This window comes from Chenopodium quinoa, unplaced genomic scaffold (assembly GCF_001683475.1).
Source record: "Chenopodium quinoa cultivar QQ74 unplaced genomic scaffold, ASM168347v1, whole genome shotgun sequence".
Lineage (NCBI taxonomy): Eukaryota > Viridiplantae > Streptophyta > Magnoliopsida > Caryophyllales > Amaranthaceae > Chenopodium > Chenopodium quinoa.
Window position 1 is genome coordinate 1,690,382 of NW_018743021.1, and position 27,339 is coordinate 1,717,720.

At 34.1% G+C, this 27,339-nt stretch overlaps 4 protein-coding genes across 4 annotated transcripts; 2 read left to right on the forward strand and 2 right to left on the reverse strand.

Annotated features, from left to right (window-relative positions):
- Positions 1-14: 14 nt before the first annotated feature.
- On the reverse strand, positions 15-3,095 carry LOC110730223 (aluminum-activated malate transporter 14-like). Its single transcript, XM_021910005.1, has 6 exons — positions 2,538-3,095; positions 2,259-2,399; positions 1,890-2,162; positions 1,280-1,392; positions 998-1,141; positions 15-892 (listed from the first exon to the last, which is right to left on the reverse strand). The coding sequence occupies exons 1-6, from the start codon at positions 2,845-2,847 to the stop codon at positions 206-208; spliced, it is 1,668 nt and encodes a 555-aa protein (XP_021765697.1). The 5' UTR covers positions 2,848-3,095; the 3' UTR covers positions 15-205.
- Positions 3,096-4,090: 995 nt separating this feature from the next.
- Positions 4,091-9,886, reverse strand: LOC110730224 (MND1-interacting protein 1-like). The gene is made up of 2 exons (XM_021910006.1): positions 7,865-9,886; positions 4,091-5,077 (listed from the first exon to the last, which is right to left on the reverse strand). The coding sequence occupies exons 1-2, from the start codon at positions 9,554-9,556 to the stop codon at positions 4,571-4,573; spliced, it is 2,199 nt and encodes a 732-aa protein (XP_021765698.1). The 5' UTR covers positions 9,557-9,886; the 3' UTR covers positions 4,091-4,570.
- Positions 9,887-11,312: 1,426 nt separating this feature from the next.
- LOC110730225 (tobamovirus multiplication protein 2B-like) lies at positions 11,313-14,052 on the forward strand. Its single transcript, XM_021910007.1, has 5 exons — positions 11,313-11,515; positions 12,897-12,962; positions 13,046-13,110; positions 13,236-13,320; positions 13,591-14,052. The coding sequence occupies exons 1-5, from the start codon at positions 11,381-11,383 to the stop codon at positions 13,630-13,632; spliced, it is 393 nt and encodes a 130-aa protein (XP_021765699.1). The 5' UTR covers positions 11,313-11,380; the 3' UTR covers positions 13,633-14,052.
- Positions 14,053-18,648: 4,596 nt separating this feature from the next.
- Positions 18,649-23,579, forward strand: LOC110730226 (ribose-phosphate pyrophosphokinase 2, chloroplastic-like). Its single transcript, XM_021910008.1, has 8 exons — positions 18,649-19,151; positions 19,853-20,026; positions 20,194-20,442; positions 20,759-20,902; positions 21,002-21,169; positions 21,683-21,752; positions 22,264-22,345; positions 23,021-23,579. The coding sequence occupies exons 1-8, from the start codon at positions 19,029-19,031 to the stop codon at positions 23,199-23,201; spliced, it is 1,191 nt and encodes a 396-aa protein (XP_021765700.1). The 5' UTR covers positions 18,649-19,028; the 3' UTR covers positions 23,202-23,579.
- Positions 23,580-27,339: the final 3,760 nt, after the last annotated feature.

Here is a 27,339-nt window from a genome sequence, read left to right on the forward strand (position 1 = left end):
TTTATTTATGTATGTTAGGATATTATAATTTATTTATTTTTAATACAAAGTAGTCTCTTAAAGAAATACTCGTACTCCATCCTACATTTATTTTTACGAGATTAAAATATCATTTAATAATAACTCAAACGTTATGTTGCATAATCAAGTTTTCAAATTGATACATACTTAGTGTACAATCAGTTAGAATTTATTGTTTAATCAATTAATCAAAACCATGGGAAGGCAGATGGTTATTATGATAACCATTACTAATTGGCTTATCATCACACTTAACAACAATGTCATCCCCTGCCTTAAACTCCTTAAACTGAGCTATCCTACCAAGCTCTTCAACCTCCTCAATGACGCGATCCAATCTAGCAACTGTCTCCACTAGCAATGATGCAAAGGCCGCGAATGGTAATGCTTCAGCAAACTCTAGGCTTGTGATGGCAATCTTGCTCAAAGTTGGCCTTAACATTTTTCTGTCCCCTCCACCTTCCTTGTCTTTAGGTGTTAGAGCCTCAGTAGCCATAGCAGTCTTCTGATCTCGCTTATTCTTCCACTCGAGTAGGGCAGAAGAGTCAGTCTTAAAACTTGGTATGGCAAAATTTCTTGAGGCTATGGTAGAGGAGTTTTTAAAGTCATTGTTGGCAGAAGTTGCTAAGGTAAGAAAGTTGGGTGGAGCAGGGTGGTGGTTATCAAGGGTGGGATTAAGAAAGAGCCGAGGTTGAGACTTTAAGGCAGTATCAAGGTCTTGCAACGCTTCATGGAGGTTGTCTGAGAGGATTGATGGAGAGCAATGACGCCGGTTTTTAATGCTGCTTGCTAGTTCTCTTAGAACTTTTGAGACTTCTGCTGCAAGCCGGAAGCAGGGGTCCTTGAACAATGCGCGAACTGCTTTTGGAGTCTACAAATTAAAGGTAACAAATCATTGAGGCTACATTGAAAAACATCACACATGTTAGCATAAAAAGGTTACTCTAGGGATCATTCAGAAATGTAACTGCAGTACCTGAATTTCGGTCTGCAAACATCCGTGCAAGGCAACAACAGTATAGCCAAAATGTCGAAGAACTGCTCCTACCTTAACATACTGCTTCCATGGGAACTGGTAGCAGTACCTTGATGCCCGAGGCTCCCAGCTTGCATATAATGCCTTAAATAACCAGAATACGGCAAATAGCTCATCTTAAAACATCTTAAAAGTAAAACATATGTACAGAGAATTGTAAACTGTTGTTCAATAAACTACTGTCCTATGTAAGTTTAAGCATAATACAGTATGCATACTTACCAGGGCCTCATCTTCAGATTTTGAATCTAAAATTTCTTTATAGATTGGATCGTCAGACAAATTATCTTCTTCAGATTCCGATTTTGAGTCACTGAAGTATTGTTGGACACATGCTGCCATCAAAAACAACAGGAAGGCACTTATTGTAACTACTGATCATGCTGATCGAAACAGCACCTCAAAACTTGACTTTCATTCACATATATCATGTGAGCATACACTATTTCCCTAACTAAGACCATGTTCTCTACTACTTTTACGAAACAGGTATACAATGAAGTTAGTCTTAATCAGCATATTAGTACTTACTACAGTTTAATGAACATCAACTGAAGAGTATAGGAGCCAGGTCATATTATGTCACTTTCGTAAGTCTGTTAAGTGACTTGAAATCTTGGGTCGCTTTTACAAGCCCTGAAGTTATCAAAGGGAGAAAGACTTGGCTCGGATACTACCTCAAGTGATCCCGTTTATGTTACACCACAGAAGTTGTGATCTGTTATCAAGCTGCTGTTCTAATCATCATTAATAGCTCACATGAAAGGATGAACACAGATTTTGACATGATTCGGTTATTTATATCAGATTCAAGTCTATGTTTGCTCTTTACCTTCAATAGAGTTAGCAAGGCCCTCAAGTTTGGAGACAGTAGAATTGTGTAGATCTTCCCCTGACCAATGTGGAAAAACCAAGAGACTCATTAAGAGGCAGATCCCACAGCCGATGGCAATGGTATAAAGGCGCTGTTGTGCTATGTGCAGAACATCATTGACACGATAGCTAGACACCGTGATCAAGTTAAATGTCAACAAAAATATTACCACACCATAGTCATAATTCTTCTTTATATATGGAAAGAATCTTATATATGTAGCTGATGTTCCTGCCAAGTCCAAACCACTAAGGTAAATCATCAACCTAACCACTTTATAAAAAACAAGAAAGTTTTAACAGGATTGGATAGATGATCATAACCTACCAATTAATAAAACTGCAAATGCAATGAAGATAGCGCGAAAGAGATGGTCAGATTTATTGGCAACAAACTCAATGAAAAACGCCAATGATCCAGCCATAATTGTCCCAAGTCCTCTGTTCAATCCCTTGCATAATGTTGCCCCTACGTCAAACAATTTGTTATCAGTTTTCAAAATAAACACGAGTAACATAAATATGACTTCCAACCAGTATCAAGTACATTATAAACAAACAGACCCTATAATGATGCTATCAAGTATCAAACAAGCAAAAAACTAACCTGCAGTAAACTCGAGAACAACAACAACAGTCATAACAGCCCAGATAGCATTTTGTCCAACATTGTTGAACAAAGGCTCCAAGAGATACAACATTGACACCAATGTCAATGACAACCCAACTTTGAAAGCATGGATCACGCGTCTAGGGTCCTCTCTACCAACATCCCAGAATGTTCTGTATACCAAACCTGCAAACCTTTTTAACCTCTCCTCATAAAATCCCATCTTATTACCCTTCCCATCATTCCATTCTTTCAATGAACTCGAAACCGGTCCTCCTGCTTTAGCATCCATGCTATCAATCCCCATACTCAAATTCACAAAGGAGCATACTTTGCTCCTTAAAGGCTAAGATACAAACAAGAATATAATCAAAGTGACTAATAATGCTCAACTTTGATCACAAGTATTTAATAAATATTGTAAAATATTATATAAGGTATAATTATATAGGTTTTTGGTGGCAGATTATAGTAGTTTGGAGAGTTTATGGAAGTTCTAGAATCTTGATGAGTATCACAAAATATAGCTAGATACAATAGAAGGGGTGGTGTAACTTTATGTGAACAATTGAGGGTGATATTAATAATAATGCTTCTTTTATTATAAATTCACATGCATTCTGTTAAAAGTATGGTTTGATATGAAAGGATGCTTTCATGCTTAAGGTACGGTGGTTGTTTTCATTAGATAGTTACTTATAGGAAAGTCAAAGGGCATGAGAAAGCAATATTTACCACAATTGCTAAAAGGATACTACTTCATTCAATTCGTGTTTGGTTCGAGTCAAGTCTAGTTATCTTCATTTATATTGGGTACATAATTGTTAAATATACAATTAGTCTTAATTATTTTAATCTTTGAGTCGGATTGGGTTAACTAATTTTTGGGACGGAAGAAGTAGTTAACAAGATTTGGATGTCAAGATGTAGACCGTACTTGATGATAAGGAAATGATTATATGGATGTTAGACCATACGTGAAGATGAGGAAAATGATTATCATAGTAAGTGATAGAGGTCAACTGGTTATGAAAATTGTGCACAGATCTCATTTGAATTATTTGTCTTTTATAGCTCTCTCTACATTAACCAAGCAAGCCTAATCAATTAATCATTCCTTTATGGCCATATGCATTAATGTTGCAGCTATCTATAGTGGTAAAAGATTCACGAGTAACAGATATTGAACTCACCTAACACTGCTCAAAGTTCAAATTTACTATGAAACAAATGTACAACATGGAGTAGCAAATATCATCTAGCATGACCGATGAAATCAAATAAACTCATCGTGATATTGAATTTCGTTTACATCATTATCCTTCAGGACTCCCTCCGAGCATCCCCCAATTAAGTAACTATAACACGTTGCTCCTGAAAATTTGTACCCAGCAATACATCAAATTGACCTAGCCTAACAAAATTCACTGAAATCTAGGTGTCCTAATTCCTATAAGACTGAGGCTGAATGGCTAACATTTAGCAGCCATCTAATACCCAATAATAGTTTAGCGAACTCTTTCTCAAATCTAAGCAACCTCCAACATCTGTTTCTGGGTTATACTTCCTGCTAATATTACTTGCAGAGTTACAGCAATTATCATCACAAACAGTACTCCATAATAAAGAACATCAACAAACATCACAGCAAATATAACGGAAAATTTTCAAGGCCGAAGAATAATAGCAGTCACAAGCATGCAAAAGAACAGTAAAGTTTACCACAATTTATTCCATCAGAGGCTACAACAATTTACCATCAAAGTATTAGCTTTCCCTTCTGAACAGAGTTATGTAATATATACCATCTGTGAAGTTCTGAGTATAGTCAAACATCTGGTAGCCATGTCGAATCACCTTCCTGGTGACTTATTTTATAGCATATCATGCTTCGATAGTTTGAAAACAGAAGCACATAACACGATTTTTCTTCTCCCCAACCCCTCTTATTTACATACATTGTTTCCTGCAGAGTGTACTCACCTGTAGAAGTCCGTGCAGGAAAAATATTTCAGCCACAAACTGAGTGTCTATGAGCTAGCACCAAAAACGCGGATCTTCTGTTCAATGGGACATCGGCAACAGGGACAAATCGCTTTACCCTTCTTTCCATAATCCTCGCCACAGTTAGCACACATTACTTGATGTGCACAAGGGAGGAACACAACGGAAACTTCCTCTTTCATACAAATCAAGCATTCTCTCTCTGACCCTTCCTTTTCAGGTTCATCCAATTCCCGGAGAAGCCTTGCAATAGTCCCCCCTTGATTTTTTGCAGCTTCGGGGCGTCCTGTAGCAAAAGCATCAGAAGAATCACGATGTGGCTCAATGAGATGTGCACTTGCTTTCAGGCGGGACAGTTCCTGCTCAAGTCTTTGGAGATCATCCTTGTGACGCTGGAAGTCTATATCTATCCTCATGCGCAAGGCTTCAAGCTTTCTCTTGTTGTTTCCCTCTGTTGCTTCCTTGGAACGTCTTTCTTCCTCCACCTGAGTCATCGCATGCTCCTTTTTCTTCACTTCCTTCTTCCACTTCGCCTGTCATAATATACTTGACTTATTAAATAGATAATTTGAGCTAACTTCAGCTGGAATTATAAGCAGCCAACCAGAGGAAAATGGCACCACCCTTTAAAATATTGTGAGCAACAGACAGCTCAGAGACCAGAATAAGATTTTAAATTAAGCTACTAATTTGCCACATTTTCTTCCCCTTTGTTTCAAGATCTCTTTCTTCTTTCTTTTTGGGGCTATGGGGAAGATAATGGACAGAAAATACCAAAAATATCAAACAAATTAACCAAAACAAGGACAAACAGGTACAGAAAAACAGAAAATAAAGCACAGCTACACATAGCAATATACCGGCAAGTGCATTACAGCTGTTGACTAGAAGCCACCTTCAAACAAATGCTTGGTTCAGAATTGAATTCAATGAAAAACATATCACTTAAAACTTGATAAACAAGCAAATTTACATATAATCACAAGACCGAGTACAGAATACAAGGCATTAACCTCAATGGAATCATATATTAATGATATAGCAAGTAAGCGTGTATTTGCTTTATTGATTCATCTATAAAGATGACAATGCATTCTATGGGAGAAATTACCTCAGAAATACAGTCCTTAATCCTTATGCTGTCCAACTATTCTATTCAGTATTCAGTTAGTAAATGGCAATTTTTTTAAATAGCTAATGTCAACATTCATCTAAAAACAATGCATGTAGATCTTATCAACTGTATAATGTGAAGCAAAGCTCGGGAAATTGCAGAACCACATTAAATGAATAATCACAAAAATATACAGAAACAAGATAAAAAATACTTAAGTGGGAATAAAGGAAGATAACTGATGAAGTAGAGTACTTAATAAAATGGGCTACTTTTTGTCAAAAAAAAGAGTGAGATTTTTGCAGAAAAATCAGCCATCTTCCCTCTATTAAGAATAAATCAGGAACCCTTGCTTCATAAAGTACAATTCAAGTCTTAGTACATAACATGAAAAATAAATTAGATTCTTAGAAGCATACACATAACATAAACAAACCCTTCCTCTCATTTCTGAAGCATGCAGGATTATTTTTTCCCACAAAAATCAACCAATACTCAACACCATAAGCAGCAAAGGTTATTGCATAAGTTATTCAAGGCTATAATATATACTTCGTATGAAGTATATTTGACCTACTTTACATGTAGATTAAGCAGCTGATACTTCAGCATCAGGTCAAATAATGGAATCTAAGTAACATTAACAATACACTTTCTCTGTTCTTTTTAATTACAGTGTTTAGACTTTAGCACTATTCATATACTAAGTTTGACCATATTATTTACAAACATATTACAAACTTAATAATGTAACTATATTACTTTTTTATAATTTTTTTGATGAAAGGTATTTTTTAAGTGAATTTTAACTAATGCAAAGTACATAATTAAACATATAAATTAACGGTCAAAGTTTTGCGTTAACAAGCACGATAGATAAAGTGTTGTGATTAAACAGAGGAAGTACATGACAATAGAATATCCTATTCCTATATTACAGAATTTATTATTTTTTTTATCCCTTTTCTGTTATTAGAAAAGATGGATACACATAATGTGATATGCACTAAAGAGAAGATAAGACACCATCTTGGCAAGTACAATCTCCATTTGTTTGGTCAGTACCCTAAAATGCAATGGAAATCAGTGTCATCCGAGTAATTGATATAAAAAGCTATTTCATGAAAAGATTCCCTGAATGATAGTATGAAATCTCACATGACATAAAATAACCTTTAGTATTCCATATCCAAAATTCAGCTAAGCATTTCACATCAGCAAAATTCATCCTCCCACAAAATGAAATGCCGGATTATAAACTCCAGATTTATTCAATGGTAAGTCAACAACAGCAAAATCAGCAAAGATGATGGTAAAGAAGAGCTTCACCCTTGCTCAGTTCCAACTTCTAGCAGAACCCTGGAGGGTGCCACCCATTAAAAATGGCACTGAAATATTTCTTAGTCGTGTTCATTTCAAACTAATCCTTAGATCTGAATAAATTTTCAATTTGTTCATGATTTCATGAACAAACAAAGAAATCTGAGGGGAATCGAGCCAACGATAAAGGAAGAATTCTGATCTGAGAGACAGATCACCCTCCCCATTAAACCCACATTCCAAAATCATACCCTGTACTAGATTGAGGCAACGCACACAACAAAATATCATAGCTCAAAAAAAAAAAAAAAAAAAAAACAACAACAACAACAGAATACTAAGAACATTTATGAAATTTCCATGTGTAGGATGACCTCCAAATATTATACAGGCCATGATGTAGGGCAAAAGGGTTATGAATTTGGCTTCATAAAGCTAAACAGTTACAAAAAGAGTACTCCTTCCTAAGAGAAATATATATCTTCAACCATGACAATCATATATAGACTGGCAAAAGAAGGATATATAGTATCAAGTTAGCTCAATTGTTCAGTAGAATGGAGAGAAAAAGGTGTAAAAAGAAATACATCTAAGCAAATTAGGTCATCAACTTACTGATAGTTTCCTACTCTTACACCGAGCAGTGACGTAGGATGAGACAATTAATCGCATGAAAAAGCGCCATTATGAGACCCATGTCAAACAGATAAAGTCCTAGACTCCTAGTTACCTTAAGAAGATCGCGAAGTGAGTCGAAATAGAAAAAAAAAATTCATCACAGCAGCAGCATTTCACTGATAGAGAGTTTTTGCAGCAAAAGTTGACAGGGAAATAAATGTGCACGTAAAAACAGCACATAACAAAAATATAAGCAATTTTTACACACCTCAGCTTCCTTCTGATCTGCAAGAATCTGCAGAAATTGCTGTTGCAAGTCAGCAATCTTCTGTTTTTCAGCAGCAATTTCCTCTTGCATCTTCATTTTCTGTTTCTCCCATGCCAAAAGTCTCTTCAAACACTTCTTCTCTCTCTTTGCAACCTCCAAACAGGTTGTGACTGACTCTGATGCACTCAGCTTAGAAGCCTCCATCTCTGCTCGAATTTCAGCATTCTCAACCTCAAGCTGTCTAACAGCTGCATTGGCACGATCAACCTCACTGCTAGCCTTCCTTAGAGAATTCTCCATATCAGATAACCTCTTCATGGTTGAATCTTCCAGGGTCTGCTTACCCTTTTTTAACCTCTGAGTCTCCTCTCTCTCAGTTCTCAATATCTTAAGTTCTGTCAGATCACTGCTAAGTTTTCTAGCAGCTTGCATTGCCTTCTGATGAGCCCATTCCTTACGGTCATTTACCTGCTTCTCTAAATCCTTTACTTGATGCAATAAAGTCAAGATTATCTCATCCTTCTGATCCTCCGTAACACACTCTAAATTCTCATCAAGATTCAAATCTTGAAATTTACTCAACAAAGAGTTCACAATGTCTTGGTTATTATCATTAGACTCCACACCAGGCTCACTTGGCACATCAACAGTGGCAGATGCAGTTTCTTTAGTTGAATCACCACTAACCACAGAGCTGGCGCAAGGTTGAGACTGCATTTGTAGCTTCTGTTTGGAGCGGAACCCAGCAGCAAAGGCTGCAACATTCCGCTTCAACAGGGACTTCATAGAAGGACTGAGATTAAACCTCTTAGCACAATCGATTTCTCTCTGAATGCTAGCTTCTGAATAAGGGAAAAAGCCACCAAAATCATTACTAGGAAGCTCTGAATTGGGCCCATTTCCAAAACCCCAACCCCCATGAAACTTACACAACCCAGGGGGGACACTAACTCCAGAACCAGAGGAGTTGGTACTAACACTTTCCACATTGCTCACTGCATTACTAGGTGAGGAAAGCATAGGAATGTCAATAGTACTCGCCCGACCCACATGAAGATCACTCATAAGGAGGCACCACATTGCATCCCCTCGACTCAAATTGGGACGAACTTGCTGCAACAGACAAACCATACCCGCAAGAGAATACTCTTCCAAATGCTTCAAATCCGTAAAAATAAGCTCGGACTCCCCATGGCCCCCATCATTTCCACAACACCCACTATTCAAAAAAGCCAATGAATTATGCAAGATATTAGTCAACACATCCATACCCCCATAGCAATGTCCATTCTTCAACACTGCTTTCAATGCAACCTCCTCATCATACCCTAAAGAAACAAGCTTCGACAGCGCCTCATTATACAAAAACTCCAATTGCTTCAACAAAATCTCCTCTAATTGTTCCTCAGTACAATACCCCCATCCACAATCATCAAAACTAGGGTTCTGGGCATTACTAGAATTTGGGTTATTATTAGGGTTTGAAACACCATTTTGCATAGAATCACTAAAACCCATGTTATACGCCCATGGTTTAAACCCAGATTCAAGCATAGACTTAGCCAGTGCAGAAGTTCTATCATTAAATAGAGTTTGATGATGATGAAAATTATCAACATCTGTATTTGTGGGTTTCATTGATCTTGATCTTCTACTTGTTCTAATGTGTTTTTCCCTCACAGTACAACCCATTTTCAACAACAAATTTTATGTTTCAAAACCCAATAAATTAACTGCGGTTACAAAGATTCAATCGGAAAGAAATAAGAAAGATACAATCTTTTTTGTAATCTGCTCTAATTTGATGCAAGATTGAATAAAATTAAAGGAAAAAAATTCAATTAAAAAAGGGGGAATTGAGAAATTAAGTTAAGGGGAAATTCAATCGAAAGGGGAATGAATGAATGAACGAACTCACAGATGAGAGGATTGATGATCGTAACGTCAATTAAATTTGTGTGGTCCGATGTTGTATGCCGTAGCAGCGCATGGACAGAACCCGCAGTAGTGTGTCTGTGTTATGTGAGGGTAACAATGAGAGGAAATGTTTATACTCGTATATTATTATTTCCGTCCTTATTTTTCGGTCAAAATTGGGTCAAACTTAAAAAGTTTAATGGTAATTTTCGTTATTTCATATTTAATGTAAATAAATATATTCATGTGCAATCTTGTATGATTCATCTTATGGTATACGGAGTATCTTATTAATGTCACTTATTAATAATTTTTACGCATACAAAATGAAAATATAACATTTTGACAAGAATCTAAGAGATCGTAAAAAGTCAAATGGGGTAAAAATTTAGGGACAGAGGGGGTATGGGTTCACAACAAGCTCTAATAAGGGATGCATTTCCAACTAGACAACCATGCTTGGTGGAGATAGCGAGGAATTCACCTTCTTATTCTAAGGTTACTGACAAACGTTGATCTATTAAATTGAGAGGCAATGTTCAACAAGGTAATTCTCCAATGGTCAACTCATAGTTATTTAAGTCTAAATCGAGAAATAAACTGCAACCTTGGGAGACAATTGATGAGAACTTAACAATCTAACTAGAACAACATCTTCATATATGTAGCTTTTCACAAGCTTCGGCGTCAATAGAAGCTCCCTTTTTTCTACAATTTTTGTGTCAACCAGCTCTAATCCTTGAAATAGCAACAAACAAGACTTCACCATTGTAATTTTGAGCCACAACATGTCACACATTGTGCCACTCCTATCTACTAGCAACCTCCCGCACCCTCCCTCTCCCCACAGCTACAGCACATACATGCGGTCAAAGATAGGATGATTACACAAATCGTTGGCCAAATCACCCCAAGGACAACTCGCATTTTCTACCAAGGGGGTTGAGTTTCCAGAAGGAGGAATTCTAGGACTCTAACCGTTAGAGTCATTTATGACTCTAACAGCACACGTTGGTATTTCACATGATACCAACAACAAATTATATCGATACCATCAAAATAATTTTATGTTCGTTGGTATCAATGAATAAGGTGATTTGTATCATGGTGATATTATCTAAAGTATAATGAAATACCAACATGTGTTATGACATTATTAAATTTCAAGTGTGGTAAAAGTGAATGGACGATTTATACCCTTGTTAGAGTCTTACAATTCCTCTTCCAGAAGCGTTTTAGTGGGCATTATGTCAGTACACAATCTCCAAAAAAAAAAAAAAGTCTTGCACCTTTGTAGAAGCTTCAATGTTCCATATATCAATCGCTTGGCAAGTGAGGGATATTTAGGTGATTAAAACTTCTCTCCCGATTCCAGAAGATCTTGTTATTGATTTTAATAACCCACTCTTATGTCTATCTAAGTCAAAAAAAAATACTGTATATTAAATGGATCAAATTGGGTTAATTTCGAGTCGAATTTTCTCTCAATAACTCGGGTTTGGATCCGGGTTGACATTTGAGAGACAAAATAGTAGAAACAATAACAAAAAGTGAAAATTACTGTTGTGAGCTTCCATACTTTTTTTTTTTTGTTTGGAGATGGCGACGACGGGAGGAAGGGGACGAACCAGTAGAGAAGGGACGGCGAAAGCAACAGTGGCTGATCAGATTTCACAGTCAATCCAATCCACCTCCAATCTTCTCCAACTTATGCAGAATTCTTCTCCTTCTCAGGCATTTCTCTCTCCTCATTTCCACTAATCTTCTATCTTATGTACTTCCTTTTTGTTTTGTTTTTCTGGAAATTCCAGTTAATTCCATGAATCTGACAATTTCATGCTATCATTTATTGTTAGGAGGGTAATTTATCATGTCTCATTTTTCCCCAATTTTGATTTTCTAGGGTTTTAGAGCTGGAATTTTTAATCTTTATTTCGACTGTTTTTAGGATTGATCATGTTATGTACATTGCTCTTGATTTTAGTTAAGTCTGTGGATTTGTTTCTAATAATTTGGAAGGCCGAGACCCAGGTGATCAAAATGATTTTTTTTGCTCTTTGCTCTAATCCTAAGCAAAGTTATCAAAGTGATTATAATTTTTTAGTGTGAGGTGATATATAATGGTGCTTTAGTCTTGCTATTCTTCATGTATCAATTGATTATATGGATGAACGCATAGTGGTGATCAGGCATAAACCGGTATTAGATTATTGGGTGGAAAAATGTTACAAAAGGATCATTGATCACATGAGTAGGATATTAATGAATTATGGAGTAAAAAGAAACCTACTTAATTGCTCGGGAAAGTTGTTTTTGCAGTTTTGCTTGCTAGAAGCCTAATTGGTATGTTCATTCGCTCAGTTGTTATGCATACTTATTGTGCATAGCTAATACCCTGACTGGAAATCTGGAATGTGTTATTCGTTTTGGTGATTGAACCTATTAGTTTAGCCTTTAGGGCACCAACGGACTTAACCATCACTGTATATAGGAGCACTTGCTGAATCGTGAGACAATGAAGAATAATACTGTAGTTCAATTACATTGCTTCAGTGGATTGTAGCAATTTGTGACCTTTGAATGGACGCAATGTGGAAGGATGATATGGGATAGTATTTATGATTAAACAAGTAAGTTGAAGTAAAGATATAAGAAATCGAGTTAAATTATTTTTTGGAGAAAGTATAGCTAGCCTGAAAATAGCATTAAAACATTTCAAAACCTAGGTAGAGAAAGGAAAAGAATGTTCTCCTAGTTTCTCAGGCAAAGGAAGCATTTACATACATTTTTTTGGGGATTTTATACTGGAAAAGTACCAAAGGTGGTGCACCTAGTTAAGTCATGTGGCATTTAATCATACTAGTGAAATTGAGATAGAGAAAACCTTTACGTAATTTTTGTTTGGGTTCTATGCTTGGGAATAATTACTGAAGTTTGTACCTAGTTAAGTTTAACAGTTGATCATACCAATGGCAACTGATTCTGTGATGCACGACAGACAAGATAAGCTAACATTTGGGTTGTTTTCTGAATGGGAGTTGAGAATTGTTTTTTTCTGAAATGAACAATTCTAGCGTATAAGTTGGTTAATTGTGTTGATTTTGTTCATGTGTAGGCTCACCTGGCAAAGCTTCCCAAAAACCTTTTGGCAAAGACTGATACCATAAAAAATACAGGACAAGTATGTTGATTCATTTATAAGACTCATGTAAGCAGAAGTGCCTAGCTCAAATTTGATTCTTAGTCTCATAAGAAATGGTGCAGGTGTTGCAGCAGCTTCCACTAGTGATTTCCTCACTTGATGCATATATGGAAAATGGTTTGCAGAGGTTTTGTATCTTATAATTTCGCCTCTTGTTTTTTAAATCAAGAATTGGACCATTTGTATCTATCAATTGATCATTGGGCATCCTTTCTTTGTGTTTCCCCATCTTGTTGGTTTACATGTGTGCAGCATTCCTCATTTAAATACTGTAACTCAGCTGCTCACAAATATGGAAAGCTCCCAACTCATGTCTTCCTCTCAACCCTCTGAACAGGTAAATCAAATCTTACCTCCATTCCCCCTGCTACACACTTAAAATTGGTTTCTTAAGTTTATTATGCTTTTGTGATGAAATTCACGGGATCATTCTTTAGAATTTAATTGTATTATCTGAATGTTTGACTTATGCTACTGGGTTTGGCTCGGATTTCCATACATGTCTGGATGTCCCTTTTCCAATGAGTTGCATTTGGCTTCTTACAGATTATTTATCACTTTATCAGCCTGTAAACTTCTAGAGTATTGATGGCTTTTCTCATTGCAGTCTCAAGAGGGGGCAGCAAACCAATCGTCAGGGGAGCCTTAAACTGCCTGGCTAGAGTGGTAAGAGGAGTTAATCAGTGGAGGGGTATTCTGCAGAGACGAGAAAACCTCTTCAGCAAGGTTTTCCAGCCACTCCGAAGTGTCCTTTTAACATTGAAGTGATATATGTAGTATATCACACTCCATTTTGAGGTACATGGTTCTAATTTTTCTATAGAGGTAGGGTGGTGTGAGAGTGAAGGGTAAAGATGAAGAAAATGAGAATTGGAGCCGTACACGTTGCCTGCATTTGTATACTGTAGAAAGGCATAGCATTTGTGTTAATCCAGCTTACTATTCAAAATTGTGTTGCATTTTACTGACTGGCAATCAATTTTGATCATCTCTAAAATGAATTAGAATTTTCTATATTCAAGAGGCTTAGTTTTTGTCCTGAAACAAGAGAGTTCTGGACAAAATTATATTTGATTGGACTGCTAAATTTCCAAACCAGAGCTCAACGCGTTTCTTGTGATATCATATGTAGCTAATAAGCAGTCAATCAAGTAGGAGATTGTGTGAATGAAATGATCATTCTATGTAGTAAGCAGCTCATTGCACTGCATGGCCTATTGTGACACATCGAAGGGGCTAAAGCTCAATATAGATGCCTAAACGGCTAAACTTATATTAATCGCCAAGATGCAAAATAGACGACAGTAATATGGAGTGCAACCAATACAAGGGTGGAAAACATTGTCCTTGAATCATGATAGTGCATTTTTCATTTTTTTGTTTGGTTTGTAAGACCACAGTTTTTATTTGGAATAATCGTTGGAAATCTTCTATAGAAGGCCTCACAAATATGACTGTCAAAACCAGTCTACAAAACTCAAGTGGCTAGCAATAATTGTCAATGTACGAGTTTGCAGTTCAACTGTTGACGAACTTAACAACGAAATAAACACAACATCATGAGTCATGACACACAAAATCATTTCTTATGGTATGTTTCTTCCAAAACCTGTTTTAAACGGTTTTAGACTTTACTTAGTCTTGTGAGTAGCTTTCAAAATTTAATTTAGCTTAATGTTGATGTAAACTGTTCTATTTTTATTTTTTTTAATTTTTATTATTATTTTTATTATTATTAATTTTTTTTTTTTTTGGGTTGATAAGCACTTGACCTTTTGTGCAACAATACTTAATCCTATCAAGAGAAATAGTTACTTAAATTGAACAGTCGTAGCATTAAAATTGGATGGATGTAACTTTTAGTTTGCAATTTTGCATGCATAAAAAAGAACATTTTTTTTGAAACTGATGGGCTTTGAGATGACTAGGTGCATTGTCATCAATTGCACAAAATTTCATTGTTTTGGGTAAGAATATACTGTCTGATACGTGACAAATAAATTAACAAATTTAGCATTTTGGCTGATTAGGTCTTTAATCTTATCTCAAGTGGATAATGTTGTAAACTCATAATGATCATGTTGGATCAAGATGAGCAAACAAAGATAAAGTACAATGAAGAATTGAAGATATATGTACAAGGCATCCATCAACGTTTAAAATTGGAACGAGTTCAATCGAATTTGTGTCATAATATACATATTTGATTAAACAATAACAATAGTTTAAAAAGTACAAAATGATCTATTACGTTGATCTGACAAATATATAAACCCGATTCAAATCGTTACATCATACGATCAAGCGTGATCGGCGGAGATTTACACATGTGATTTCATACCATTCCATTCAAGACCAAAACCCAATCATGGAATGAAAAACCATGAAGGTAAGAATTGTAGAAAGAAGTAATTTCATTTTATTAAGGGTCTGTTCTTTTCAGCTTAATTTTAATTCAGTTCAACTCTAATCGTTCAATATTTTGGTAAATCAGAACAGATTCTAAAGAAGGATAAATTTGTAAGAGAATATCACAAAGAAGATGACAATGCTTTCTCATTTCCATGTAATTGATGTAATCTTAGAGCACTTGGCAAACTACCAAGAAAATAGAAAAAAGAGTAGGATGACCCCACCTCACCACCGAATGATATTCGGGTTGCCACTAACAAGTCCAAGTCCAAGTGGGGAATTCATGGTTGGTCTACGTGTGTGTTTTGTGTTTTAGCTTAGAAATTCTCGTCTCTTTGAAAAGTGTACTTTCATGGTTTAAAACACACCTCTGTCGATCCAAAGATGTAGCACGAGTTATAGGCTTACACGAGTTAAAGACTAGGAATGCGTTTTCTTTTTTTAACAACAAAAAAGATGGATGCTTACGTTTTCATCTCATCTTCTAGATTGATTTTATGGTATGTTCATAATCAACAATGTATCTACTCCGTAGTACTTCAATTATTTGTTTTTTTGTAGCTAGAGAAAGGGATAACTATCCTAGTATCATCTAATTCATTAAAAGGTGTACGAGTTCACGATGTTTACTATTTTGTATGGAGTAACGATGTTGAATTGTTGATGTAAACAACTTTAGTTGGAATTTGAATGTAACATGATATTCAATCGCTTAATGCTATAATTTGAAAAGTGAAGGGTGGATCTAATGTGAATCTATTACTATTTTATCGTGATAGCTTTTGGCCTTTTTGATACAATATATTGAAAACTTTGACATCTTGTTGCAATGAGTTTTGATTCATTGCTAGCAAATATCATCTCAACTAAAAATTTAAGTTGATGCGTTAGTTTTACGCTCTAAGCAGAATAAATTATAAAACTCTATTAATAATGCATAGTAAATACCAATTGGTTGTTGGTATAGTAGTGAATAAGACTGCACTTGATAGGGAAGACCGCATGTGCAATGTCCAACAACAATAATTGGGAGGGGATTGAAACCTAACCATCCAATACTGTTTTCCGAATTCAAATTAGTCAAAGAGTGAACAGGGTGAAATTTATTTAAAAAAAAAAAAAAGTACATGGTAGTAATTTTTGTAAAGAAATAAGAAACTTACATTTATATCACAACCATTAAAATAAAAGTATATATTTGAATAATGATAGTAACAAGTCTTTGTTTATAAATTGCATGCATCATGCATTACAGACTTTACAGTAAGGTGTGCATCTTTTATGAGTTAGATGATTCCTTTATTAATCGTAGTTGGACTTTTCATTCCTTACTATTACTATTCCATTTCCACGACCATTGTTTGAGAATTTGTAAAAGTATTTTTAAGGTTCAATTACTATAAGTCTATAAGCATTACCGAATTGTTTATTTATTTATTTATTTTTGGGTGTAAATATCTACATAAAGTCTTTTTTTGTGTGTAATTTATAGAAAATGTGGCTTAACTATACAGAGTTAAAGGGTATCTTAAGATTCCTTACCAAAAGAAAATGTGATATCTTTCCTTTTGTAATAAATTCTATTACATCTAACCTCTAAAGTCTAAATTACTTATAATAAAAATATTACTCCGTAATAGAATGGAGTAGATTAAGAAGTACATGAAAAACTTTTTTTTTTTTTTTTAAACAAGTAGGAGATTTCATTAATTCAACTCAAACTCGGTCAAGGTTAAGAGTCCTTGGGGAACACGTCCATGCAGTGATACAAACATCGAAAAAAAATGATTCTTAGTTCCTTCTGCAAAAAAATAAAAAAAAAAATGATAGTATTGGACCCTTTTTTCTAAAAATTGATCTTTAACATCAAAGGGATGAGATGACATGAGATAAAATATTCAACAATATTATCGTAAATTTTAGTAATGTTATTTCCTTGTCTAGATAGAAATAACTCCATGAATTAGGGCGTGTTCGGCACAATATAGCTGTGAAGGTAGATGTAGCCGTGGAGGTAGCTGTTAGTTGTGTAGGTAGCTGTTAGCTGTCAACAAGTTGTTAGCTATGAAGATAAATTCAATAATATATACTAAAAGACATTCATCAATCAATAATTAATAATTAATAATATATACTCCCTCCGTTTCAATTTGTTAGTCCTATATACTATTTTGGGCGTTTCAAAAAGATCTACCCATATTGAATGTATTTCACTTTTAACTTAGTTTTTATTTCCTATTTTATACATATTTAATTCTGATTGGTTAAGTTAATTGATTGTGAATTTATGACATGACTCTAAGTAAAGAAATTATTCCCTTTAATTATGCAATTATGGTTGACGGTTTCCTAAAAAAAATCAAAACAATATAAATAAGGCAAAACTATTTATGAATTGTTTAGTCTTTAATGTTAGATTCCAAATATTGTTCTTTTCTTATTTTATGTGATTAATTCCATATGGGAGTATCATACTGAAACGGAGGGAGTATTAAAAGACACACTAGCAATGACACGTGTCAGTTTCTGGTGTGTCCTTAGTAATTATTTTAAAAATATATATTTAATAGAAAATTTATTTCAGGAAATTATTTGTAAAATTTAATTTACTACTCCGTATATAAATAGAAATGATATTTGCCTTTTTTTTTTAATATTCACATTCAATTAACTAATTAATATGGAAAATAGAATAGCAAAATATAATCTTTGTACGTAGTAAATATTTTTAAAAAATACAATCTTCTACTATAAGTTTTTATGGCAAAAACATAATATCCGTTTCAAGGATACAATTGAGATAGACAAAAATTAATGACTAAAAATGAGATATTACAATATATAATCGCTGATATGTATATACGTACATAATATTTTTGTCAATAACCGTGCATGGCACGGGAACTAACCTAGTAATTTAAATATGAGCGTTCGATAAAGTAGCGGTTGTTATATATATAAATATTAATATTTTATTTTTTTAAACTATAAATTAAATTTTCAACAGTTACCTGAAAAGCTACCTCTAATTTCTAAAACTAATCTTTCTAACTTTTCATAAAAGCTACCTTCATCACTAAAAGCTACCCTAACCACTACTTTGCCAAACACTCACATTTTTTTTCAAATCACTAAAAGCTACTCAAAAGCTAACGTCAAACACATCCTTTGGGGATTTCAGATTACAATAGTAAACCAGCCACTCCGACCCCATATGGCTTAGATTATTTCAATAGATGAGTTACAACAATACAACCAAAACCGAAAAAAAGTAACTCCATAGTTAAGTGGTCAAATAAAATGTACGCCGTAGCGCAGTGCCCTGCTCACCCTTCCCCTGTCCACATACACAATAGTACAATAGTAGTAGTTGTCTCTCTCCTCTCCTAGTAGACAGGCAAAGAGGGGCCAAGTCCTTAAAAAGCAAGTTGCGCAAAGTTACGACATCACAAGAAATATATACACCCCGACTCTCCGCAGTAAGCCAAAGCTCAGCAATTGTAATTTGTAAGAGAGAGACTGCTACCGCCATTCAAATTCCTCTTCCTTTTTTCTCTCTCCTCTTTTTTTAATTTTCCCTCCGTGAATGTCAAAGGTCGCTTCACTCTAACCCTAATTCTTCGATTTTCATCAATGGCGTCAATGGCTCTTCGCTGTTTGTCATCTTCTTCTTCGTCTTCTTCTACTTCCTTTTGCCCTACTTTTGCCCCTCCTCCTCTCTCGCCGCCTTGCCGCATCTCTCTTCCTTTTTCCGTTGTAAGTCTTTTTTTTATTATTATTTTTTATTTAATTGTATTTTTTTTATATATATTTTTAATTTTTTTTGGTTGCGATTTATTTGAATGTATCAATTATGAAATCCAGAACTGAACTGTGGTGGTGTTTCTGATTTATGATGATTTTTTCTTTGTTTTTAGGTGTCAGTTTGGTATAATGCATGGTTTTATTAATTATTTATTTTTTTAATTTTAAGAATGTTATAATTCAACTTTATAATTTTCATGAAGTTTGTGCGACTAAATTGATGATTAATTTCATCACTAATAGAATGTGCAGTTATGGAAGTTGATTGGATTATGTTTTTGTAATATCCTTTTAAAAAAAAAATTATCTGTCTTCAATTAATTCAACACCTGCTCTTGAATTTTAATTTTTACTGTTCTTATTTATTTCGGAGTTAATAGTGACATACATACTGTAGTATTTTTAACTAGTAGGGGAAAAAAAAAATCACTTTTCATAATTTATTATCTTTTTGAAACTAGATTTAATTTCTAAATATCGGTTATTTGAGATTGAATGGTGTGTAGTTTAGACTAGAATCGAGTTTCTTAAACTTGTGTTCTAAGCTTAGTTATGAGGAACAGGATAGGCTGGACCAGTTAATTGAGGTTGAATTCGTGATTTGCTTTTGTAATATATTGGAAATTTGTAACACTGCCTTGCATCTCTTGTAGAAATGTAATGGTTCGGAGCCGTTGGAGACGGTTAATGGACGACCATCTGTCCCAATCCTCGACGAGCAATCTCTGCCAAAGTTCCTGCACTCGAGACGTTTAGAGAATTCTGTAAATAGGAGTAATACAAGGCTGAAACTGTTTTCAGGGTTGGCAAATCCTGCTCTGGCTAAGGTTGGTTCGTAGTTTATTTCATTGTCTTTTAATTTTCATGTGTTTGGCTGAAATAATGTTAGTAGTTCTTATGTTGGTGTCTATAATCCCAGTATTTGATTTGTCATTTTTTTTTTGTGATCAGTGTTTGTTGTTGGTTATTTCATTTTGATGCTTGTTGTGTTTAGGAAGTTGCTTGGTACATGGGTCTGGAGCTGGGAAAAGTTAAGATAAAACGCTTTGCAGATGGCGAGATTTATGTGCAGCTGGAAGAGAGTGTCAGAGGGTGTGATGTATTTATCATTCAACCCACAAGCCCTCCGGCAAATGAAAATCTAATGGAGCTTTTAGTTATGATAGATGCTTGTCGTAGAGCATCAGCTAAAAATATCACTGCTGTGATTCCATATTTTGGATATGCTAGAGCAGATAGGAAGGCAAGTAATTCTTGATATTCCCTAGGTTATTTCGTCTTTTGGTATTCGTGGTACTTTTATTGAAATTCAAAACCAAATTGAAGAGATCTTTGTGATTTGAGTTGATTATTGATGTGATTATGGTTCAATTGATGTGCTTTGCAGGTTGAAATTACCAATGTCAAGTTTTTTTTATCTACTTGACTTACTATGTGTCATTATGTCTATATCACATCTTTTGAGGTTCTTACCTCATAGTTTATGATGTCTTCAGTTGGGTACTTCATTTGATTGAAGTGTAGAAACCATATTGTCTGAATCTACCTGTTTATTTCAGACTCAGGGCCGTGAATCCATTGCTGCCAAACTAGTTGCAAATCTCATTACAAAGGCAGGTGCTGACAGGGTGCTGGCATGTGATCTCCATTCTGGGCAATCAATGGGATACTTTGATATTCCTGTAGATCATGTATACTGTCAGGTAACGATTGATGGTGTTGAATACATGCACTGATGAATGTTGTTGACATCTAGAGATGCTCATTTGCAACTTCTAATGCTTTCATGAATATGCATGCAGCCTGTGATACTTGATTATCTAGCAAGCAAGGGTATTGCTTCAAGTGACTTGGTTGTAGTTTCCCCTGATGTTGGAGGAGTTGCAAGGGCCCGTGCTTTTGCCAAAAAGCTGTCTGATGCACCTTTAGCCATTGTGGATAAAAGACGGCATGCTCACAATGTAGCTGAGGTGATTTTCTTTAAAATAGTTTTGTTAGGAATTTGCATAATCCAGCATATCAGTTAAGCATTTTATTTTTTTTTAAAAAAACTTTATATCTTTGTCTTTGTATTACTAGTATTGTTTTTTTGGAAGTTGGAGGTCCTTTGGCTGAAAGTCATAGAGTAGTGAGTTATCCTTTTGTTATTGTCAAGTGCTTAATATTCTTGCTGTCAAGGGCAAACACTATTATTCCAAGGCTTTAGATGATTGAATCATCTTCAATATAAGAATATGTGCCTCCTTCATGGGCTTAATCCAATACATGTATTAAAAAATGAAGTCATACTGGTTCATCCTTACGCATATCACAATCTGCATATATGTTGACTGCTTGTTATAATTTTTTTTGTCTTTTCATAATATTTATCTTGTCCCCCGTTCTTGTGGCTCTCTAAACACCAAAAAATAACATTTATCTTGTTTGGTATTCATTAAGGTAAAGTAACTTACGGCGCTTTAACCTGAATTTTTGTGGCGCAGGTGATGAATCTTATTGGTGATGTGAAAGGAAAAGTCGCTGTTATGTTGGATGACATGATAGACACTGCTGGTAAGTTGTTCTGTAAAAGGATATATTTAGCTATCTACATGGTTTTATTCGTGGCTGGAAGTAGTATACATGATAACTTTCAGCTTTTAACGTTGTGACGAGTTTTCTTTTGCTGAGTAATAAGTTAAAGTCTTGCAAATCTCGACTTATTTTTTCTTGGAGCTCAGAAGAGTGCTTAAAGGAATTCAATGCTCATTTATTGCTTAGATGTTTTTATCTGGAGGGCTTTATTTCCATGTCCGTTTATCATATTATCCACCTAATGTAATACGGATTAGTAATCTATGTCTATACTAGCCTGTTTCATTAGTAAATGTCTGCACCATTTGCCCTGCCCATGCCATGGGGTCAGGGGATCTGTATGAGCAATTGGACTATGCTATACAGCGGGTTAGTCTTTTGATTTTGGGTGTTTTGAGTGTGCTAAATAATTTTGGCATTTCTTAATTTTTGGTTGTGAAAGTATTGTGTATGTAAATAATATGAGAACTAATGAAAAATTTGACTGTAGGTACTATTACAAAAGGTGCAGAATTGCTGCATGAAGAGGGGGCTAGAGAAGTCTATGCATGTTGCACTCATGCTGTTTTTAGGTAAGAATTTTTTATATTTTAAATTTAAGTTTCTGTTTTGTGAAGCGGTTTTAAAGTGTGAGTTGTAAAACAACCTCACCACTATTGGCTAGTCCCCCGAAAAGGCCGGTTACATTAAGAAAGTTGGCTGCATACGATCACTCCTTTACCTTGCCCAAAGTTGTAGCCTTTTTGGGGATGCAAGTTTTAACATTGATGTGTTGTTATTCTGTGAAGAGGTTCGCTGAATTGCCTTTTCTCTTATGAGCTTGTTCTTTAACTCTGTGACTGTTGGTTAGTAATTATACTAAGACTTATAATCAAGTACTAGATGACGTATGCAAAGTTGCAAACTCTGTAAATTAGCACCTTTTATTACTCATGACTTGCTAGAGTTGTTTGGCTCCTCCATGGTTATTTTCCATTGCATCTCCTTCATTGTTCTCTTGACAGGACTATTAGATCTTTTGGCTCCTCCATTTTCAAGGCTTTATATTCATCAAAAAACTTGTGCCAAGAGCACTTCTAAATGTGTTTGTTCCGGTACTTGGCATTTGAGTTGAAAAATGATTACGTTCAATGCTTTGAGAAACACTCGTGGTCTTACAAGTTTGGCCTATCATATAGTAAATTACACGATATATGAATCGCCACTTAACCAGTTGCTAATCTTATTTATTGATGTTTGTTTTGCAGTCCACCAGCAATTGAGAGATTGTCCAGTGGTTGTTTCCAGGAAGTGATCATTACAAACACAGTTCCAGTGGCAGAACATAACTTCTTCCAACAGCTGACTGTTCTTTCGACAGCAAACCTTTTGGGGGAAACAATTTGGAGGGTTCATGACGACTGCTCCGTTAGTAGTATATTTCAGTGAAATTAGTCAGTCCACCAACATAGTAGCGTATCCTATAGAGCCAAATCTTTTGCAGGTGCCTTCTGTTTCTTTGGTGTCCTCGTTAGTTTCTTGCCTTCATAAACATACAGGGTTAATGTAAGCTAGTTATTATCCGATGTAGTACAAAGAGTAGCATAAATATTGTCGGATCAAGTTCCCCTTTGGGTGGTAACAGGCATTCCTAATAATTAGGATTGCATTTGTATATTTTAGTGTCGCTTACAGTTAAATTCTAGATTTGAGTTCAAGCCGAAGGTTTATTTTTGGTTGCATTTTGAATAATTTGTGATGCTGAGATCAATTTTATCTATTTTCGAAAATAGAGCTAAATAAAACTTGCTTGATAATTACTCGGCAGCAAAAGATTTCTAATGTGTGTCTACAATATTCAATGTTGATTACGTATGGCCTATATCTGGCCCAATGACAAACTAAAGGCTTGTTCTCTTTAGCTTAATTTCAGTTCAGTTTTTAATTTTCTTCTCTTATAAAATTTTTATTTGGTTTTTTTTTTTTCTTTTCCAGTTCAGCTCCAATCAGATCTGTTACATTCAGAACAAGCCCTAACTAAGCTGAAATTAATCAAGCTATCCATCAGCCCAAAAATACGACCTGATATAAATGATTCAGTTGCTACAAATGTTTTTACTTTGAAGTTGAATGTGGATATCAATTATCTTTTGTTTGGAAACTCTTGACACCAATGCACCATTGTAAATTTGTAAGTTAGATACTGCTGATATACCATTGCCTTACAGTTCATATTACGGAGTCTTAGGATTTTTCCTAGATATTGTTAAGTGGTCACAATTCACAAAATCACTACTTACAAGAAGAGCAAGAACATATTTTCTAAACCTGAAATAAAGTGTTCTTATATGAATAGTACAAGTTATAATATGGTGTTAAGTGCTATATAACTTTATAGTCTTATTTGATCAAATTGATATCCTAACTTGACTGAACTTTGATCGTAGATGGAGTACTAAAAAAAAAAAGATTAATAACAACTTAACAAGTGACAGCTTGTTAGAACTGTACAAGTATATTCATTAAAATATCAAATATTCATATAATTTTTTTTACATAGTGTAAGTACTAAGGAGGTGTTTTGTTTAGCTTATTTTCAGTTCCTAATTTCCTTCTCTAATAAACCGTTCATTTCAGCTCTATTTAGTTCAGCCCTAATCAATTCAGTTTAGTTGTTTTCAGTAAATGGAAGCAGTATCTAAGTGAATTAATTAAAATTTTGGTAATTCAGTCGAGCCCTAATGACCAAATTTCAAAACAACTACCATTATTTATTTATTTCAATAGTTTTTTAAAAAACTATCACAAAAACTTTGAGTAGCAATACCACATTTTATTTTTTTGGTGGTCTACATCAATTACCCCAAATTCTCCAATTTCGCAAAACCCTAAATTCAATTTTTTGCTTATGAACCCTAATTTTAATATTCAATTGAGAAATTAAAACAATTACAATGTGAAATTAAAGATAATTTGCATAAAACTATGTTCGGTTACCAACTTCCCTTAGTTTTTGTACCGGAGTTGATTGAAATTTTATAATTAAGCCTACCCAACCAGAGATTCTTGCCAGAAAAATTAAATGTAGTAGTACTACTCAAAGTTTTTGTGATAATTTTTTCAAAAAAATAAAATAAAATTCAAATAGTAGCTATACTTTAAAGTGAACATTTAAATAGTAATTGTTGACAAAATAGCTCAAATTGTTATAAGTGTAAGGTGGTACCAAACTACCCAATTAGTCTAACCTTAAATAGGTGTAACAACATAGCCCTAAAGCCTAATTACACACAATCCAATTTAAAAAAGGCCTAAAACTAAATACGGAAACCGCAATACACCCACCCACACCCAATAAATGTAACGTCATTTTCAAAGTCAAAAATCTTCTTCTATATGATTTTCTCTCTCCTCTTTTTCACTTTCTCTCTCCTCTATTTCATTCTTTCACTAAAAAACTGCAAAAACTTCAATGGACATTAGGAAAGAAATGCAAAATCAAAAGGATCCTCCCCAAAAAGGCAATTTTATGTAAATTTCACTTAATTTTGTTTGAATTTATATGATTATCACTTAATTTTGTTTGAATATTGTTCGAAATTTATTATTGGAATTGTCAAAAAAATTAGTGAAATCAAACGGATATTTTATGTTCACATTTCGAAATGCATATGTTTATATTTTGAATTCTTATGTTCATATTTTAAATCCGTTTGTAAACTTTATGAAATGCTTATATTCACTTTCTAAATTCACATGTTCATATTTTTTTTACGTATATGTTCACCTTCTGAAATGCTTAATCATGTTCATACGCATTCAAAAATGAACCAATGCATATGTTCATATTTTGAATTCATATGTTCATATTTTTAATACTTATGAATTATGATGCATATGTTTCATAATCATATTATTTTCATTTCTTCAATTTTTTATGTTCATAATAAAATGTCTTATATTCATAATAATATTTTATATGTTCATAATGTAAATATTCATAGTAAATATTTGTTGTTTGCATTAAGTCTGTTTATGTATATCTTCTCTCTCTTAAATGCATATGATCATATTTTTTACGCATATGTTCACCTTTTAAATGGTTATATTCACTTTAAGGAAACCAATGCTTACATTCATATTTTGAATTGTTATGTTTACTTTCTGAAATGCATATGTTCATATGGTTTATGCTTATGTTCACTTTCTGAAAAGCTAATGTTCACATTTAAGGGAACCTATGCATATGTTCATATTTTGCATGATTATGTTTATTGATAAAAAAAATCCAGAAAATCAAATGAAATTCATATACAAATGAAATTGATCGAAGCTAAAAAAAAATCAATTCATGTGAATTCAAAAAATAAAATAAACAACCAATTCCATATTGTAAGTAACATATTCAATCGTTAAATCGAAAAAACGAGAAAAATAGAAAAAAAAAAAACAGAGGAAAAAGGAATTAAAGAAGGAAGGAGAAAAAATAGAGTATAATTTGTGAATTCAAAGATTCATATATACCTTAATCAATCGAAATTAAAACACAAAATCAAAATTCACATAAAAATTCATACTTAATAACTACTTTCATTCATGTTGTAAGAAACAAATTTAATAAAAAAAAAGTGTAAAAAAGGGGGAAAATTAAAAAACAGAGGAGAGAGAAAATAAAAAATGAAGGAGAAAAATAAAGGAGAAGAAACCTAATGTTCACTTTCTGAAAAGCTAATGTTCATATTGTATTATTATTACACCTATTTCTAGGTGCATGAGTGTGCACCTAAGAATACGTGCAAAACTACCAAAGATTGAAATCTAATCTCTGGGCCAATATTCAAGGGTCAGCCATACAGGCCAGACCCAAAACCCAACTTAAACCTCAAATTAGGGTTTCTGCTTCACTCTATTTAGGGTTTATAAATAAATCGTCTTCCTCTATTACAATCAATCAATCAGCTGAATCTCCACTTCTAAAACTCAAATTTCTCTCTTTAACAATATGGTTTGTATCTTTAATTTTCTGAGTCATTTATCTCTTTAATTTCTGTTTATTGTTTAAAATTTCGCAGCAATGAGGAAAAAACTTCGTGTCCAGAGTTGGTCTTCTACTGAATTCCTTCTATGACGGTAAACACAACCTCTAAGAAGTTCTGAGCTCAATTTCATCGATTTAACTTCCTGTTTTTCCTTCCAATTTCATTTTAAATCTTTTACTCGTAATTTATTTGTCAAAATCTAGGGTTTCGTATTTCCCAATTTAATTGGGGAAAAATAGACGAGATGAAGAATTATTATATTCATAGTCTGTCAATCCCCTGATCCCAGTTTTCTGGGTTTGATGACACAATGAATCCCGACAGGTTCTGATCGTCTTTCAATTTCTTTAAATTTCAATTTTTTTTTCTCTTCAATTTAATTGTCGCTTTTAAAATGTCGTAAGTTTAAGTATTGAATTTTTGGGGGTATATGATGAATCCCATTTATCAAATGGGTATTTTGCGTCTGATTTTCTGTGATGCTTTTTCACCTTGGAGAACTGATCCCCTTTTCTTAAATTATCTTTTCATTTTAAGTAAAAATCTTA

Bases quoted from the DNA above. Each gene is read 5' to 3' on its own strand.
- LOC110730225 (XM_021910007.1), top strand. From the start codon at position 11,381: ATGGCGACGACGGGAGGAAGGGGACGAACCAGTAGAGAAGGGACGGCG. The intron at 11,516-12,896 runs GCATTTCTCTCT...GTTCATGTGTAG, and splicing joins AGAATTCTTCTCCTTCTCAG to GCTCACCTGGCAAAGCTTCC. The intron at 13,111-13,235 runs GTTTTGTATCTT...ACATGTGTGCAG, and splicing joins ATGGAAAATGGTTTGCAGAG to CATTCCTCATTTAAATACTG.
- LOC110730226 (XM_021910008.1), top strand. From the start codon at position 19,029: ATGGCGTCAATGGCTCTTCGCTGTTTGTCATCTTCTTCTTCGTCTTCT. The intron at 20,903-21,001 runs GTAACGATTGAT...ATATGCATGCAG, and splicing joins TAGATCATGTATACTGTCAG to CCTGTGATACTTGATTATCT. The intron at 21,170-21,682 runs GTGATTTTCTTT...TTTGTGGCGCAG, and splicing joins ATGCTCACAATGTAGCTGAG to GTGATGAATCTTATTGGTGA.
- LOC110730224 (XM_021910006.1), bottom strand. From the start codon at position 9,556: ATGGGTTGTACTGTGAGGGAAAAACACATTAGAACAAGTAGAAGATCA. The intron at 5,078-7,864 runs GTGTGTAAAAAT...ATATTATGACAG, and splicing joins CAGATCAGAAGGAAGCTGAG to GCGAAGTGGAAGAAGGAAGT.
- LOC110730223 (XM_021910005.1), bottom strand. From the start codon at position 2,847: ATGGGGATTGATAGCATGGATGCTAAAGCAGGAGGACCGGTTTCGAGT. The intron at 2,400-2,537 runs GTTAGTTTTTTG...TGTTTGACGTAG, and splicing joins TGTTCTCGAGTTTACTGCAG to GGGCAACATTATGCAAGGGA. The intron at 1,142-1,279 runs GTAAGTATGCAT...TGGTTATTTAAG, and splicing joins AATCTGAAGATGAGGCCCTG to GCATTATATGCAAGCTGGGA.